We start from the raw sequence: 15,672 nt of genomic DNA, 5'->3' as shown, positions 1-15,672 counted from the left end.
ATAGAAACTGACTTTTGACTCATAAGAAGGTACTTATCAAAAGCTGTATGTGACAGATAGGTGCTGCTGTGAAGGTGAGGTTCTAAATTTGCACATACTTGTGCTGCATGTGTGCATGCCCACACACCCAAGCACTCGCGCGCGCGCGCACACACACACACACACACACACACACAATTTGGCTTCCATAACGCTTGAGTGAACATTAAATATCGAGTACAGAAGTTTTTAATTGTAAACTTAAGACCTTATCCTTAACTTTACATATACATACATAACAGGATAGTCACTAAAAGCATTTTAACATCAGGCCAGATGTTAAGTTTTGAGGTTCTCATTTCAACTGCTCTACATACAAAATGCCCTAGAAGCAAAACAGACTCAAATAAATAGGCAGAGACAAACATGATGTACAACGTTGATTACAGTGAATGCAGGTCTGAAGAGGGGGACAGTGTGGGGTCCAAGGCAGCAGGAGTAGGTCATGGAGATGGGAGAGTTCCATTTCCATCTCAGGGGAGGACCTGAAGGTCACCTATAGGGGGATCCATCATGGTAGAGCTTAACAGAGGCCATAGCTTGGGAGGAAGACAAGACAGGGACATCTTGTTGGCCAGTGCCATACCTTCTTCTACTGGCATCACTGGGAGGCACAAGGCTCCTTCTGGTAACTCAGGGATGGAAGGTCCTCTCAGGACACCCCCCACCAGCCCTGTCACTCTGATCAGCTTTGCCTCTGACCTAGAGAGCAGCCTGGCTGTGGGTGGTGGCCCAGCAAGTGAGGGGGCTATTGATGACCTGCCTGTAGCCAAGGCACGCCAAGGCCTCGGAGCCCTGAATAATCTAATGTCCCTTCAGCCAGATACCAATGCTGTAAGCAGTCTTCATGAAGCAAGGGTGATGAGACCTGGAAGCCCACCATCCCATGGCAGGAAGATGCTCCCAGGTGCTGAAAGCCGGAGGGGGCAGTTATCTTTGTGCCTGCTACCACCATTCCCAGTGCCACCAAAAACTGGGGCACCTGCCTGATTATCAAAGAAAAGAGCATAAACCCAAGCACTGCTGTCTGGGTTTGGCTCAGGAAGAGGCTTCAGTGCCATCCCCCAGGGCCCAGTGGGGATGAGAGTGGGGTTACGAGGCTGAGCTGCTGCCCACAAATTCCTCTGCAGAAAAGGCCACAGAGCTGCCAGGAAGAAGACCCCTCTGACCCGTGTGAGGGGGAGCTTCTGCCCCACACCTGAATTGGGCTCAAGAGGTGGTCTCAAATCTGGGCAAGCGCCCTTCTCCCCTGCTTACTGCTTCTCCACAGCAACACAACAGGGGAAATGCAGGGGTCTCAGCTTTGAGAATCTCTCTCTCTCTCTCTCTCTCTCTCACACACACACACACACACACACACACACACGAGCACACACACACACGAGCACACACCACAAGGTGTAGGGGTGACTCCAGTCAAGGTGCAGATGATTGGAAGCTGAGTTCTCAGGTCCCTGAGGGCCCCTGACTATAGGCCCCGGCTGTCAGAGCAATAGATGCCGGAGAGAAAGGCAAGCTGGGAGAAGCACTGGGATTTGTGCTTTGTCCCATATGTGGGCCATTGCTTCTTCCCTCTGAAACAGGGCCAGAAACTGGTGTCTTGCCTCTGGGCTCTGGAAGGTGCTTTGAGAGAAGACAACACACTTCAGCCCCTGCCCAGCATCAAGGCGATGACCCCGAGGTACTGCCCATCCTGGCACATGGGATCAGGAGCTGGCTGGGGTCTGTGCCCCATTCCCCAACCAGACACTCTCCGCAGGTGTGTGACTCAGATGTGGAAGCAGGCCTGGTAGTTGAAGTCCACTTTTAAGGATGGCTCTAGAAAGTCAGTTCCAACATCCCACCTGTGAGCCTTAGCACCAGGGGTTCCTGGCACAAGGCAGGGCTGGCCAGCAGTCCCTTTTAGGAGGGCAGGAACTGGCCCACACACTCCCCAGGACTAGGAAGCTCTTAGAGACAGTTGGGGAAGAAACCTGGGAAACCCAAGTGAGCGTGCCTCCAGGAGAGCTCAACTGCCATCTGGGTGGAAGTCGGGGACACAGGGCCCCACAGAGGCCCTAGGAGCTGGGAAGTCCCCTCCAGGGGCCTCACAGGAGGCTGGCCAGGCTGGTGTTGGGTCCATTCTGAGCTTGGAACTGCACGGGGGGTGGGCCATCTGTCCACTGTAGGAAGGAGAGGACACAGGTGGGTGAGGTGTCACAGAATCTTCCTAGGGAGAGCCTGGAACGCAGTTCCCTAGAGCTGATCACCTAGCCAGGACCCCTGTCCTCCACACCCGAGTCTGTGGGCTCCTTGCATCACTCCCAGGGGAGTGGGTGCCCATGGCAGTCTCCCTCATCAGAGGCATCTCCTGACTGAGTTAGAGCTTATGACAGTGAAAAGAAAAACAGCCACACATGCCCTTTCCTCCCCCAGGTGGGTGAGCCTGCCCAAGGGGCCCTCCACCTTCAGCCCTCCCTTGTGTCCGCACCGTGATGAGGTTGTGCTCAGGGAGGCTGCAGGCCTCGATGTGGTCTTGGAGCAGCTGCTGTGAGAAGTTCTGATGCATCTGGGCAGCTTCGTGGGCATCCATGGCATTCCCGCAGGCTTTGTTCAGGTCTGAGGGTGGGACACATGTCATCTGAGATCCTAAAACTATTCAGGATATCAAAGCCCATGTGCCACCCTCACTCATGGGGTAGACAGGGCTGGACAGGTGGTGAAGGCTGGATGGCCAGTTATTTGCCAGCCCTTGGGCACGTGAAAGCCTGCTAGAGGACACCCAATGCCCAACCTGTGGCCCAGCAAGCTCAAACACGACCCAATACCTGCCCTGAGCCTCCCCCCAGGACCCTTGCTGAGTCTCAAAATCTGTTTCCTCTATATATATGTAAGGTGCTGCAGTCACACTGACTGATACCTGCTGAGCACCTGCCCTGCACCCAGGACTGGTCTGCCTGACAGGGATGACAAATGTTTGCATTCAGAGGGAAAGAACCAAGGCCAAGAGGGCCACGGGTCATATCCCTGATCAGTCAACCAGAGATCATGTTCCATCCTCATAGGTCCTGAGGAGACCAAACAAGACCCTGCATTTAGCTGATGCCTTAAACTGTCCCAGGTACACTGCCCTCAAACAGGGTCCCCTGGAGAAGCGTGCCCTACTCATTAGATATGGGGCCATGGTCTGAGCAGACGAGTAGGGCTTCATCAGCTGTGTTCATCTCTAGGGAGGGCCAGGCCAGAGCTGAGGAGGAGGAGTGGCTTCTGTACTCACCTCTCAGCAGGGCCGATGACCACAGCTGCACCGACATGTCCGGGATCTTGCTGGCCAGCTGCATGGCGGGCACCACCATGTTATTACTCTCCTGTCAATGAAGAACAGCTGAGGGGGGACTGAGGGGCTGGTGGCAGGTACAGCTGGGCCCCACCTACCAAACCCTGCTCTGTTTGTGCTCTTGCTGCTGCCTGGCAAACTCCTATTCTAACCTCTGAGCCCAGCTAAAATGACCTTCTCTGAAGTACTCCTTGTCTATTTTAGAAATAACACTGCCTTTGTTCCTGGCTGTGTATGCATTTCCTCATACATGCACAGTCAACAGTAGGCCACTCTGTGTGCCTTTCTTTCCAATGGAGAAAGATACTGAGGCCAGTCAGCTCTGAACCCACAGTAAGAACTGATTTCAAAGGGAGACTCATTCAGGCATCCCTGAACCTAGAAGGGCAGCCAGCAGCCTGCCCAAGGGGCTGCACCAGTAGCACTGATGGTTGGCAAGTAGGAAGTTTGTCTTTGACACAGGAGTCTGAGTTTTAGAGAGGCTGCTGCAGACATGTGGGGCTCTGTGGGTGCCAGGATGTGTGAGACTTCTGACTCAAAATTCTTTATGTAATAGCCTGGTGTTGACCCTACTTAGGAGCCCCAATATCTCCATGATGAGTCTGGAAGAGCCCTGTGAAGTCCATCAGGGGCCAGGTCCATGTCCCCATGATGAGGGCCTAGAAATACTGGATGGGCTTGTACTATATAGCCTACATGGTGTCTGGCTAAGGACTGAGTGCTGATGGTCTCAGGATGAGGCTGGGAGAACTCTCTGTGCAACAGCTACCAACAGCCCATGGAATATGTGTCATATACCAAGACATACAAAGCATCAAACCCAATCCCATATGCAGATGCTAACACACAATAAGGAGAGGAGGGAAGAATATCAGTGGATTAGACAAAGGGGAATGAAGGGAAGGCAGAGGAGACCGGAATAGGAAAGGCAGTAGAATGAATCAGACATAACTGTTCTATGGTCATATATGAATACACAACCAGTGAAACTCCACATCATGTAAAACCACAAGAATGGAAAATTATTTTCCATGGATGTATGATATGTCAAAATATACTCTAATGTCATGTACATCTAAAAACAACAATAAAAAAAAGATAGAAAAAAAAAAAAAAACCCAGGAAAATCTCAATCCCCAAGACCCAGCTTTCATATGATGATACTTGGGCTGGGATATTCTTTTTTTGGAAGATCAGGGATTAAACCCAGAGGCACTTAACCACTAAACCACATCTCCAGCCCCACTCCCCCCCTTTTTAAAAAAAACTTTGAGACAGGGTTTCACTAAATTACTAGGGCCTTGCTAAACTGCTGAGGCTGGTCTCAAACTTATGATCCTCCTGCCCAGTTGCTGGGATTATAGGCATGTGCCACCATACCCAGCTTATGTAGGGATATTCTATCTTAAGATAAAAAAGCCTATCAACTCCACACTGTCACAGAGTATACCTTGAACATGAATTCCAGGTAAGCCTGAAAGGTTTTAAAAATTTAGCTAAGGGGCTGGGGTTATAGCTCAGTGGTAATAGCGCTTGCCTAGCATGTGTGAAGCACTGGGTTCGATCCTCAGCACCACATAAAAATAAATAAATAAAATAAAGGTACTATGTCCATCTACAATTAAAAAGAAAAATTTAGCTAAACTCTCTTGCAAACTCCAATTATCGCAAAAAAACTGCTCTCCCCTAGGCCTGAGGTACCGGTGAGTGGATGATAGCCAGGCTGGGCTGTCTGTGGACACTTGGGTCCTCTGACCGCTGACAGAAAGAACAGGCCTCCCTCAGCTCTCCTGGGCAAGGCTCCTGATGCTGGCTTGGGGTGGCCTTATAGAAATCAGTCTTTTTTGGGGGTGGGGATGTGGCTCAAGTGGTAGCGCGCTTGCCTGACATGCGTGCGGCCTGGGTTTGATCCTCAGCACCACATACAAACAAAGATGTTGTGTCTGCTGAAAACTAAAAAATAAATATTTAAAAAAAAATTTCCTCTCTCTCTCTCTAAAAAAAAAAAAAAAAAAAGAAATTAGTCTTTTTTTTTTTGTATTAAGGATTAAACTCTTTTATTTTGGTATTAAGGATTAAATGCTGAATTAACTGTTGAGGTATATCACCACCCTTTTTATATTTTTTTAGACAGGCTCTTGCTAAATTGCTGAGACTGGCTTTGAACTTGGGATCCTCCTGCCTCAGCTTTCCGAGCTGCTGGGATTATAGGCATGTGTAAATGAACCCAACTAGAAACCAGGTTTTTTTTTTTTTTTTTTTTTTTTATAGAGAGAGAGAGAGAGAGAAAAAGAGAATTTTAATATTTATAATTTAGTTTTCGGCAGACACAACATCTTTGTATGTGGTGCCGAGGATCGAACCTGGGCCGCAAGCATGCCAGGCGAACGCGCTACCGCTTGAGCCATATCCCCAGCCCCTCCCCAGCTCCCGACGCCTGACCATTCTTATCCTGCACTTCTTCTACTCAGGTCCTTAAGGCTGATGCCTCTATGAGTACCCACAGCCCTGACCTCACAGAGCTGGCTTTGCTGTGTCTGGCTGTGAATTCCAGGCCAGGACCTAGGTCTAAGGACCCTGGAGGCTCTATATTACCCCACATGGGCCCAGCCATATAGGGGTCAGTGTGTGGGTTCCCCAGTAAATTGTCAGATACTCTGTGTCACTTGACACAGTCAGAATTGCAGCTAAAGAGCTGCTTTCTCCACACTGCCCAGTTCAAGTGGCTTCTGAAACAATGCTCTTTGGGTTCTAATCCTGAGTCTGTAGTTTGGGGCTATGTGAACGGAATCTCTCCATCTGCTATGTGGGATAATCACAGCCACTGTCCTGAGACCTGAGGTGGGATGCCAACACTCAGCAGGGCCTCAGTTGAACACTTCAAGACACACCAAGGTCACTTATGCTGCTCAATGGGGACATGCGACCCTCACTATACTCAGAGGCTATGGGGAAGGTGGAAAGAACGTTCTAGGAGTGCAGCTACACTCACAAGAACAAACCTATAGCTTGTTCTCCTTCAGGGTGGCAACATCCCTAGTGTTGAGGCCATGGGATCATTAAGACCTAAGTTGCAGGGCCCACTGGCCTCGGCAAAGGCTTGCCTCATTGCTTTAGGGAGGGGGATGCACCAAACTCCTTAAGAATACCCACTGTGAGCTGGGTATGGAGATGCATCTCTGTAATCCTAGCAATTCAGGCTGAGGGAGGAGAATCACAAGTTGAAGGCCCACCTGGACAACTTTAGCAAAACCTTGTCTCAAAATAAAATATAAAAAGGGCTGGGGCATAGCTCAGTGATACAGTGCTTATTTAGTGGATGTTTAGGTTCCATCCTCAGCACCATCAAAAAAAAAAAAAAAAAAAAAAAAGGCTGGTGTTGTGGCTCAGTGGCAGAGCACTTGCCTAGCATGTGCGAGGCACTGAGTTCGATTCTCAGCACCATATATAAACAAATGAATAAAATAAAGATCCATCAACATCTAAACAAGCATTTAAAAAAAAAAGCTTCTCATAGGTATGAAGACAGTTGAGATTAAAAAAAAAAAAATTGCAAAAAAGCCTAACAAACAAAAAAAGGGGATGGTTGTGGTGGCGCACGCCTGTAATCCCAGCAACCTGGGAGGCTGAGGCAGTAGGATCACAAGTTCAAATCCTGCCTTAGCAATTTAGCAAGACCCTAAGCAACTTAGAGAGACAAGGTCTCAATATAAAAAAAGGGTTAGGGATGTGGCTCAGTGGTTAAGCATTCCTGGGTTCAATTCCTGGTACCAAAAATAAACAAATCAAACCAACTTGTGAGGGGGAAGGAGGTAGGCAGTGGAAATGGCTGGATGTGGATGACAAATTTTATCCCCTCTGCCTCTCAGGCTTTTTATTCATTAATTAATTTTTTTGGTGTGTTATGGGAGATTGAACCCAGGGATTCACACATGAGAGGCAAATGCCCTACCACTGACCTACACTCCTAGTTCTCTCAGCTTTTTACAATGAACATATTTTCTTTTTCTTCTTTTTTGGTACCAGGGAATGAACCAAGGGGGTGCTCGTGGCACTATTTCCCCAGCTCTTTTTATTTTCTGAGACAGGGTGTCCCTAAGTTACTTAAGGCCTCACTAAGTTGCTGAGACTGTCCTTGAACTTGTGATCCTCCTGTCTTGGCCTCCTGCATTGCTGGGATTACAGGCATGTGCCACCATATCCAGCAAGCATACTTTATAGAATGGGAAAATATCTTTAATAAAAATTAAAAGTCCTAAGAGGTCACATGGGTGACAATAGGCAACATTCAGATACAGGAATCTCATCAAAGACTGCTGGCTTGGGGCAGGTACACCCCAGGTATTCACTGTGACCCAAGGGACAGTGTGTGCTGGGTAGACAGAATCCACAGAAGTCTGGTTGAGAGAAGGCATCTCTTTGGCAACAGGCCTGTCCATCCTTTAGGCATCAACAATAGGAGAGGGAAACTGCTACTACCCGTGACAGCTCAGGGCAGCCTCACAGGTCTAGTACTCAGCTCCTCATAGCTTTAGGAGTGGTGCCAGTACAATGCAGTCTAACAAAATGTGCTCATCCAGGTCATAGGATTGGAAACATTGTGCTATATGATGGTGCTTCCCCATTCTGTCCAAGCCCCAACCCTGGGTCCAGGCCAGGAACTCACCCTGTGGTTCCCCAGCACATAGAAGATGTGGCCCAGGAGCACAAGGGAGCAGGCTGTGAGTCGGTTCAGATCCTCTGCATTGGACATCTTCAGAGTTTCTCGCAGAAATCGTCTACACAAGGAGAACATGGATATTGACACCCTGTAGGGACATCTTTTAGAGAAGAGGCAGTGGCAGCCTAAAGAGGGCACTGGGTCTAGTGGGGGCCTGGGTCAAGGCTGTGGGATGGAGAGGAAAAAACTGAGGATACAGTCCATCCACCAACCTCTGCTCTGTACTCACTTGGCCTCATTGTAGCGACCCTGGAAGAAGGAGAAGAGCCCACGCACATAGAAAGCCGCTGCTCGGAGGCAATGTGAGCTGTGGGGAGAACACAGTGTCACCTACAGGTAGTTTTTGTGAAAGAAATGATTATTCAAAGGGAGTATGTTTGTGTGGGATCTCCAAGAGCCCTCCAATACAGATGGTCTAGAAGGATGGGGTGCATAGAGGTGCCAGAATGAATGAGACAGTCTAGGGTCCCAGAGAACTCACATTACCCAAAGAGCAGAGGGCCTAAAACAACCTGGGAAGGGGCACCCGCAACTGCTCACCTGACAGGAAAGCTGTGGTCTGGATTTATCCTCTCCAATAAACTGTACAGCTAGGGACAGAAAACATTAGTTAGAAGCCAGGTAGGGCAGAAAACAGGCAAGCAGGGGCTTCTATGTCATATTCCAACCCCCCGTCTGGCCCTCAGACAACCCTATTAGCTGCTTCCTGACTGCTACTGTGGCTGGGGCTGGGCTTTCTGCTCCCTGTAGCCTGATAAACCACCTGGAATCTGGGAGGTCAGCTCTTTTTGCAGACAAGCCTTAACTAGAACGAAGGCTGTGGGAGTGAAGAGAATCTGGGACACTTTGAAGGAGGACCCTAGGAACGACTATATAAGATTTAAGGATAAGAGGTGTGGGGTGTATTGTAGGGTTAAGGGGGGGATGGTGGGAGGAATCTAACTCATGTAAATAATGTCTGGGAAGACCATGTGAGGGTATTAGGCCTATGAGGATAGCCCTGGGCACCTCCTCCCAACTCAATAGCTAATGAATGACCGGACTCTTCGGGATTCGATCAGCTGAGGCTGGGGCATGGAGACACCCTATAGGCAAAGCACACATGACTGCCCTAGATACAACTGCTCAGGACAGGGCCCTAAGGCCTGCCTGAAATTCTAAAGCAGACAGCTTAGGCTATGAGACACTGGATTTTTTAATATGGAATTTAATAAAGCATAGTTCATTTTCAACAGTGAGAAGTGTTACATATCTCTGGGAATGCTTTTGTCCCAAACCTGACCTCCCCCAACCACAGCCAGTAGTCTAGCCTGTGTGCCTCTCAGGATGAGAGCTATCCCTGTGCCAAAACGTAAATATCCTGGGGTTTACTGAAACCAAATAAGAGAAATAAGACCCCAAATAAGAGAACTGAGAGAAAGGATACCAAACATGAAGCATGTCACCTACTACCTCTTGGTGTCTATTTCCTTCCCGTATATACACACTCGCCAGGTTGGTCACTATGAAGGCCCACAGCTCCTGGTGGTTGGTGAGCTGGAATAGGAGATAGGAACATTAAGGAGCCAGGTCATATGCTGTTATGTCATACTGGGGTCCACTTGGGGTCACAGCCACCCAAAAGTTCCATAGCTTTTGGAAAGCTCCATGGCTATTTTGGAAACTTCATCCCCCACCCCCACAATTTCAGACACTGAACTCCTATATCCAAGAATAGCACAGTCATTAACTCTTTTCATTATAAATCCCTTACTAACTTTATGGGACATTTACAAAAAAAAAAAAAAAAAAGGAGAGAGAGAGACAGAGAGAGAAACCACCCTGATCCCTTTCTCAGTACACGTTACATTTTGGTACATCTTCTGTTTGTCTCTCAGGACTGAGACTCAGGTGGCCTCTCCATCTACACAATGGCTAGTGACCTCTGGGTTGTAGTCAGTGCATGCTGACAGATACAAGCTGGTCTTGGGGAGACTGCTCTCCACTGGGGGAGCTACTGGCCCCAAAAGGCTGGAAGATGAGTGAAGTTGTGTCAGAGACCAGAGATGGTACTGATGGCTAGGGGTGGTCCCTAGCTCTTCTTGGGAACCAATCTAAACAGCCCAAACAGTGCCCAGACCCTGCCTCCCAGTGGGGCTGGGCAAGTGCCTCTAGGCAAGAGGGAACCCAGTAGCACATATCCTGCCTACAAGATTCTGGCAAACTGAGGAGGTCCAGAGTTTTCTGAAACATGCAAGACAATTCAAGAAGGTTCTGAAGGGCTGGGGTTGTGGCTCAGTGGAAGAGCGCTCGCTCGCCTAGCATGTGCGATGGGAGCTGGATTCAATCCTCAGCACCATATAAAAATAAATAAACAAAATAAAGGTATTGTGTACAATTAAGAAATAAATATTAAAAAAAGAAAAAAAGAAAAAAAAAAACAAGGTTCAGAGAAGAAATGATTGGGTTATGAGAGCCTTAACCCAATGGGTGAATTAATCCCCTGAAAGGGATTAACTGAGTGGTAACTGAAGTGGTAGGGTGTGGCCAGAGGAAGTGGTACTTGGGGGCATGGCTTTGGGGGTATATATTTGTATCTGGAGAGTGGAGCTTCTGTTTCCTGATCACCATGTAAACTGCTTCTCTCTGCCACACTCTTCCACCATTATGTCCTGCCTCACCTTGAGCTCCGAGGAACGGAGTCAGCTGTCCATGGACTCAGATCTCTGAAACTGTGAGCCCCCAAATAAACCTTTCCTCCTCTATAGTTGTGAAGGTTGGATCTTTCAGTTGCAGCAGCGAAAAAGTTGACCGAAACAGACTACTCCCAACTTCTTATACAGAAATGTTGCCCACACTGAGGAGGGAAGAGGTGGCCCCTTACCCGCAGGGCAGTGGTGAACTGTGCTTCCGCATTGTCCATGCAGTTGACAGAGACGCAGTACAAACCCTGGAAGAAGAAGGTGATGTGATGGGGTGGTCCCCAGGGGGCTCCCATGGCTGCACCCAGCAACTGTGACAAGTGACTCAAATGAACCAGCTGCATTTGGGCTCTACCCTGACGAAGAAGCAAAAAGGTAAAAGCACTTGCTATTGTCATGCCAGACCTCGGGCAACTATAAACTCAGGGAGATGCTCAACAGAACAAAGCTCACTAGGAACATTCCAGATACTGCCTGGGGTGGTGTCATGGGGCACTTTATTGGAAATGTTCAAGATCCTATCAGGATGGTACTGGGGCATTGTTCAATATCCTGGAGGGTACTTACCAGCAGTGTGTGTAGCTGTGCTGCATGGTTGGAGAAGAGTCGGGGAGATTGCTGGCACAGTTGGCAGACCTGGGAGATCTGTAGGAGGGAGCATAATAGGGTTACAGGCCCATAACCTGGGACCTGCTTCTGAGCAGCACTGGAAAATAACCCTAAAGATAACAGGTATGATTGCATCTTGCCTTCCAGACTGGAACAGAGTCCCAGAGGATGTACCCACCATAAGGGCAAAACGTGGTTCTGACTCCCTGTGGATGGCAACCCTTATCTGTGACCCACCTTCTTTGTCAAAACATATGTCTTGTCTGTAATGTGCTTTTACCCCAGAGCCTTCTTAGGAAGGTGGGCATTGCAGATTATGAACTCTGGAGCAGGATGGAGGTATGAGCATCATTATGGGGAGCCCTAAATTCCTGTACATCATGAACAACATTTTCTGGGTATGCAAGTTATAGGGAGAGGGTTTTCATATTAGTTTTTCAGACAAGTGTGTGTACAAGAGTACAAACTGCTGAGTGACAGTGAGATGACACAATGGGATGTCCTGCTAATACACATTGAGAAAATTTACAGGTCTCAAACTCTAACACCTGCTCCTTGGCCTTCCCAACGCATAAAGTGCATATGTGTGTGTGTGGGTGCACACATGTAGTCCCCCCCAGCCCTACCTCCTGTAGTGCAGTAGCCTTGTGGCCTGTGACGAGCCGGCACATGATGATATGCTCCAGCAGGATCACTTGGAAAGAGGACAGGATGGGGCTGCAGTCGAGCACTGGGGGCAGGGGAAGAATTAGGAGTGAGCAGACACGAGAGGCTGAAAGCGTCCCAGGGAGGCAGTGACTCCAGTCCTGCCTCCTACCACGCTGCTCTGATATCCTTACTTTGCCCAAGTAAGGGAGCTCATCTCCTTGTTCAGAAGAGGAAATGTAGTCCAAGCTAGGAGTTGATAGTGAGAGTGTATTAAAAGTAAGAAATCTTGCCAGGCACATGCCCATAATCTCAGCAGCTTGGGAGGCTGAGGCAGGAGGGTCATGAGTTCAAAGTTTTGAACTTAGCAAGGCTCTACGCAACTAGTGAGACTCTGTTTCCAAATAAAAATATGAAAAGGTCTGAGAAATGTGGCTCACTGGTTAAGCATGTTGGGTTTAATCTCTAGTACCAAACAAATAAACAAACTCCAAGAGGACTGCAATTTCAAGGCCAGTCTCAGCAACTTAGGGAGAGCCTACATAACTCAGCAGGACTTTATCTCACAATAAAAAATTAAAAAGCGGGGGCTGTAGCTCAGGGGTAGAGTGTCTGCCTTGCACATGTGAGGCACTGGGTTCAATACTTAGCACTGCATAACAATAAATAAATGATGGGCTGGGGATGTGGCTCAAGCAGTAGCACGCTCGCCTGGCATGCGTGCGGCCCAGGTTCGATCCTCAGAACCACATACAAACAAAGATGTTGTGTCTGCCAAAACTAAAAAATAAATATTAAAAAATTCTCTCTCTCTCTTTAAATAAATAAATATTGTGTCCATCTATACAAAAAAAAAAAAAAAAAAAAAGGGGGCTGGAGATGTGGCTCAGTGTTAAGCACCTCTGGTTTTAATCCCTAGCATCAAAATAAATAAATGAGTGAATAAATAAATGAATTTTGGCTGGGCCTATACACAGTGGCAAAGTATGTGCTTAGCATGCACCAGGCCTTGGGGTTTGGGGTAGGAAGTGACTTTTGATGGAGCATGGTGGCATGTGCATGTAGCCCTAGCTACTCAAGAAGCTAAGACAAGATGAATACATAAGCTGGAAACTTAAGGCCAGTCTGGGCAATACAGCAAGATTCTGTATTGTTAAAAAAAAAAAGGCCTAGGGCTGGGGATGTGGCTCAAGTGGTAACGTGCTCGCCTGGCATGCATGGGGCGCTGGGTTCGATTCCCAGCACCACATACAAAAAATAAAGATATTGTGTTCACCGAAAACTAAAAAATAAATATTTAAAAAAAAGGCCTAGAATGATTTATCTTTAATGTATTATCACCCATCAATAGGTGCTCAAGGGCATTTTGGACAAGGAGGTTCTAGTATCGAAGTTGCCTTGAATCTTTTTATTTTATTTTTTAATTATAGATGGACTAAATACCTTTAATCCATTTATTATTATTATTTTTTATATGGTGCTGAGGATCGAACCCAGTGTCCCCCAACATGTGCTAGGTGAGCTCCCCACCACTGAGACACAACCCCCGTCCTGTTGACTTGAATCTTTAGGCTGTGTAACAGGGTCTCAGAAGTGGCAAGGACCCTAGGAAGCTCCAGGCAGCATTGCGCAGCTTTCCTTCTGTTAGAACCAAATGGTGAAATCTTTTCCCAGCACAGACACAGGGAAAGAGAATCATAGTCCCTTTGGGTTTTATTGTTTCTTAGTCCTGAAGACTTTTCTCCCAGTGGTACTCAGGAGGACATAAGAAGCAAATGAGCAGATTTATGGGGATTGTGGGCTAGCCACACATACTGGGGGCTCTGGGTTGATGCTACACTAATATCCTGTTCCCAAAGGATGTACTAAATAGCTCAACATCTGTAATCCACAATCCACAATCCACAACCTCCAAAGACCCTGCCACAGGTGAGAGCCAAGTTGTAATTGCAGCTTTACCCTGAGTGTGTCCATGTTACAAAATTGATAACAAGTGGCATCATTACCTTTCTTTTTCTTTTCTTTTTTTTTTTTTTGGTGCCAGGGATTGAACTCAGGGCACTCAACCACTAAGCCTCATCCCCAGTCCTATTTTGTATTTTATTTAGAGAGAGAGTCTCACTGAGTTGCTAAGTGCCTCGCCATTGATGAGGCTGGCTTGGAACTCGAGATCTTTCTATCTCAGCCTCCCGATCTGCTGGGATTACAAGTGTGCACCACTGCCCTGGCACACCCCTATTTTTCTTGACTGAGCAACACTGTACTGGCAAGTTTTGAGTGGGGCCCTGCTAACTCACATGGCCATCTGTATAGTTGGGATGGACAGGACAGAGATGGAATGAGGCCCTGGCCATTCAGGGGCTTCCCCTTGATCTTAAGCTTGTTCTGCTCTGCTCTCATGTTGGCTGCAGGCATCTGCCACCGGGAGTGAAAGACCCGATCTGCCAACTAGAGACTGCTGCTGTGATCGATCAGTCAGATCCAGCATGGGTGGCACCATGTTGAGCCTCCCACCAGGGGGCGCTGTGAGTCCAACTTACTCTTGAGCTTCTCCAGCTGCATGAGGGCCTTGTCTGTGTACTTCTGTGCCTTCTCCAGGTAGCCCGCCTGCATGGAGTGCATCACTGTCACCTAGCAAGAAGACCAGCAAGCAGAGGTCAATGGGGTCCTCTCCTTGTCCCCAACCTAGGACCAGTTTGAACTCACCAGGTAGACAAGCACACACATGTGCTCCTTGGGTAGCCAGTGGAAGAGGTCAGCAGGGTTGCTGGGCAGGATCTCATCATCATGAAGTGTGGAGATGGTCTGGATGCACTGCTGCAGCTGCTTCAGGCATGGCTTCACACTCTTCACCTGTGGGAGCACGCAGGTGGCACCCATGCTTAAGAGTCTGCCCATTCCCACCTTGCCACCCTTGGCTTCTTCTATTAGGAGTGTCCACTGTCCCCTTCTGCACTATCTACCTCCTGCAGGAAGTCCTTCTTTCCCAGGGATTAGCTGGGTTGAGTATGGGGTAAGGACGCATATTTGGTAGGTAGCTTTTGGGCATGGGAAATAGCCTGCAGTGTCCAGGAGTACCTCCAGCACTGCAGCTCTTACTAAATGGCTTGTCTGCACTAGGTACCCTGTCCTGAGGTCACACTGGGTATCTGGATGGCCCTCAGTATCCACTGAAAATGGTGGCTGTAATTTGCTGAGCAAGGAGCTCAGTCCAATGGGCAAAGGTAGACACTGATAGAGGGAACTGAGGAAGCCTCTAACTAATGAGAGGACCACTTGGTACTTTCTAGGACTCTCACTACTGTCAGTCTCCACCTGAGGCCTCCTTAGAGAGGCCCCGCCTGTGGTAGGTCCATGGAGGCAGGGGGTAGAACTGAAGTACATAGGTAGTTCACACCCCCAAAAAGGCTTGAGATGGTCACACAAGCACAGGTACAGGAGCTCAAACAAAGCCTCTCATCAACCACACCAGTACTACTGAGTTGAGTCTTGGTTATGGCTGGCATTAGTCCCTAAACCTCACAAAGCCTTCATCTGCTGGGGAAACGGATGGACAAACACTGTGAGCAACTGTTCTAGAGCAGTTGCTAGGGTGCACTCTCACAGATCTCCCAATTGGCCCTTAAAGGGCTCTAACTGTTTATGTACTGAGTAAATGTGTG

At 48.3% G+C, this 15,672-nt stretch overlaps 1 protein-coding gene across 4 annotated transcripts in view; it reads right to left on the bottom strand.

Annotated features, from left to right (window-relative positions):
• Window positions 1-212: 212 nt before the first annotated feature.
• The window catches only part of Mau2 (MAU2 sister chromatid cohesion factor), a 34,779-nt gene continuing 19,319 nt past the window's right edge, over window positions 213-15,672 (bottom strand). For 2 of the 4 annotated variants that reach the window (XM_005332954.5, XM_078037910.1), the window contains 12 exons: window positions 14,717-14,863; window positions 14,551-14,641; window positions 11,992-12,095; window positions 11,324-11,401; window positions 10,939-11,004; window positions 9,525-9,611; window positions 8,616-8,665; window positions 8,305-8,382; window positions 8,022-8,133; window positions 3,296-3,386; window positions 2,510-2,637; window positions 213-2,201 (listed from right to left, as the gene is read on the bottom strand). In XM_005332954.5, coding sequence (XP_005333011.1) covers window positions 2,127-2,201; window positions 2,510-2,637; window positions 3,296-3,386; window positions 8,022-8,133; window positions 8,305-8,382; window positions 8,616-8,665; window positions 9,525-9,611; window positions 10,939-11,004; window positions 11,324-11,401; window positions 11,992-12,095; window positions 14,551-14,641; window positions 14,717-14,863 — 1,107 coding nt within the window. In that variant the 3' untranslated portion in view covers window positions 213-2,126. The remainder of the gene's footprint in view (window positions 2,202-2,509; window positions 2,638-3,295; window positions 3,387-8,021; window positions 8,134-8,304; window positions 8,383-8,615; window positions 8,666-9,524; window positions 9,612-10,938; window positions 11,005-11,323; window positions 11,402-11,991; window positions 12,096-14,550; window positions 14,642-14,716; window positions 14,864-15,672) is intronic. The other 2 variants (XM_078037911.1, XM_005332955.5) reach the window with 2 other exon arrangements.

Source organism: Ictidomys tridecemlineatus, chromosome 2 (genome assembly GCF_052094955.1).
Source record: "Ictidomys tridecemlineatus isolate mIctTri1 chromosome 2, mIctTri1.hap1, whole genome shotgun sequence".
Classification (NCBI taxonomy): Eukaryota; Metazoa; Chordata; class Mammalia; order Rodentia; family Sciuridae; genus Ictidomys; species Ictidomys tridecemlineatus.
Note: the sequence above shows the minus strand (reverse complement) of the source record. Positions and strands in the feature narration are given on the sequence as shown.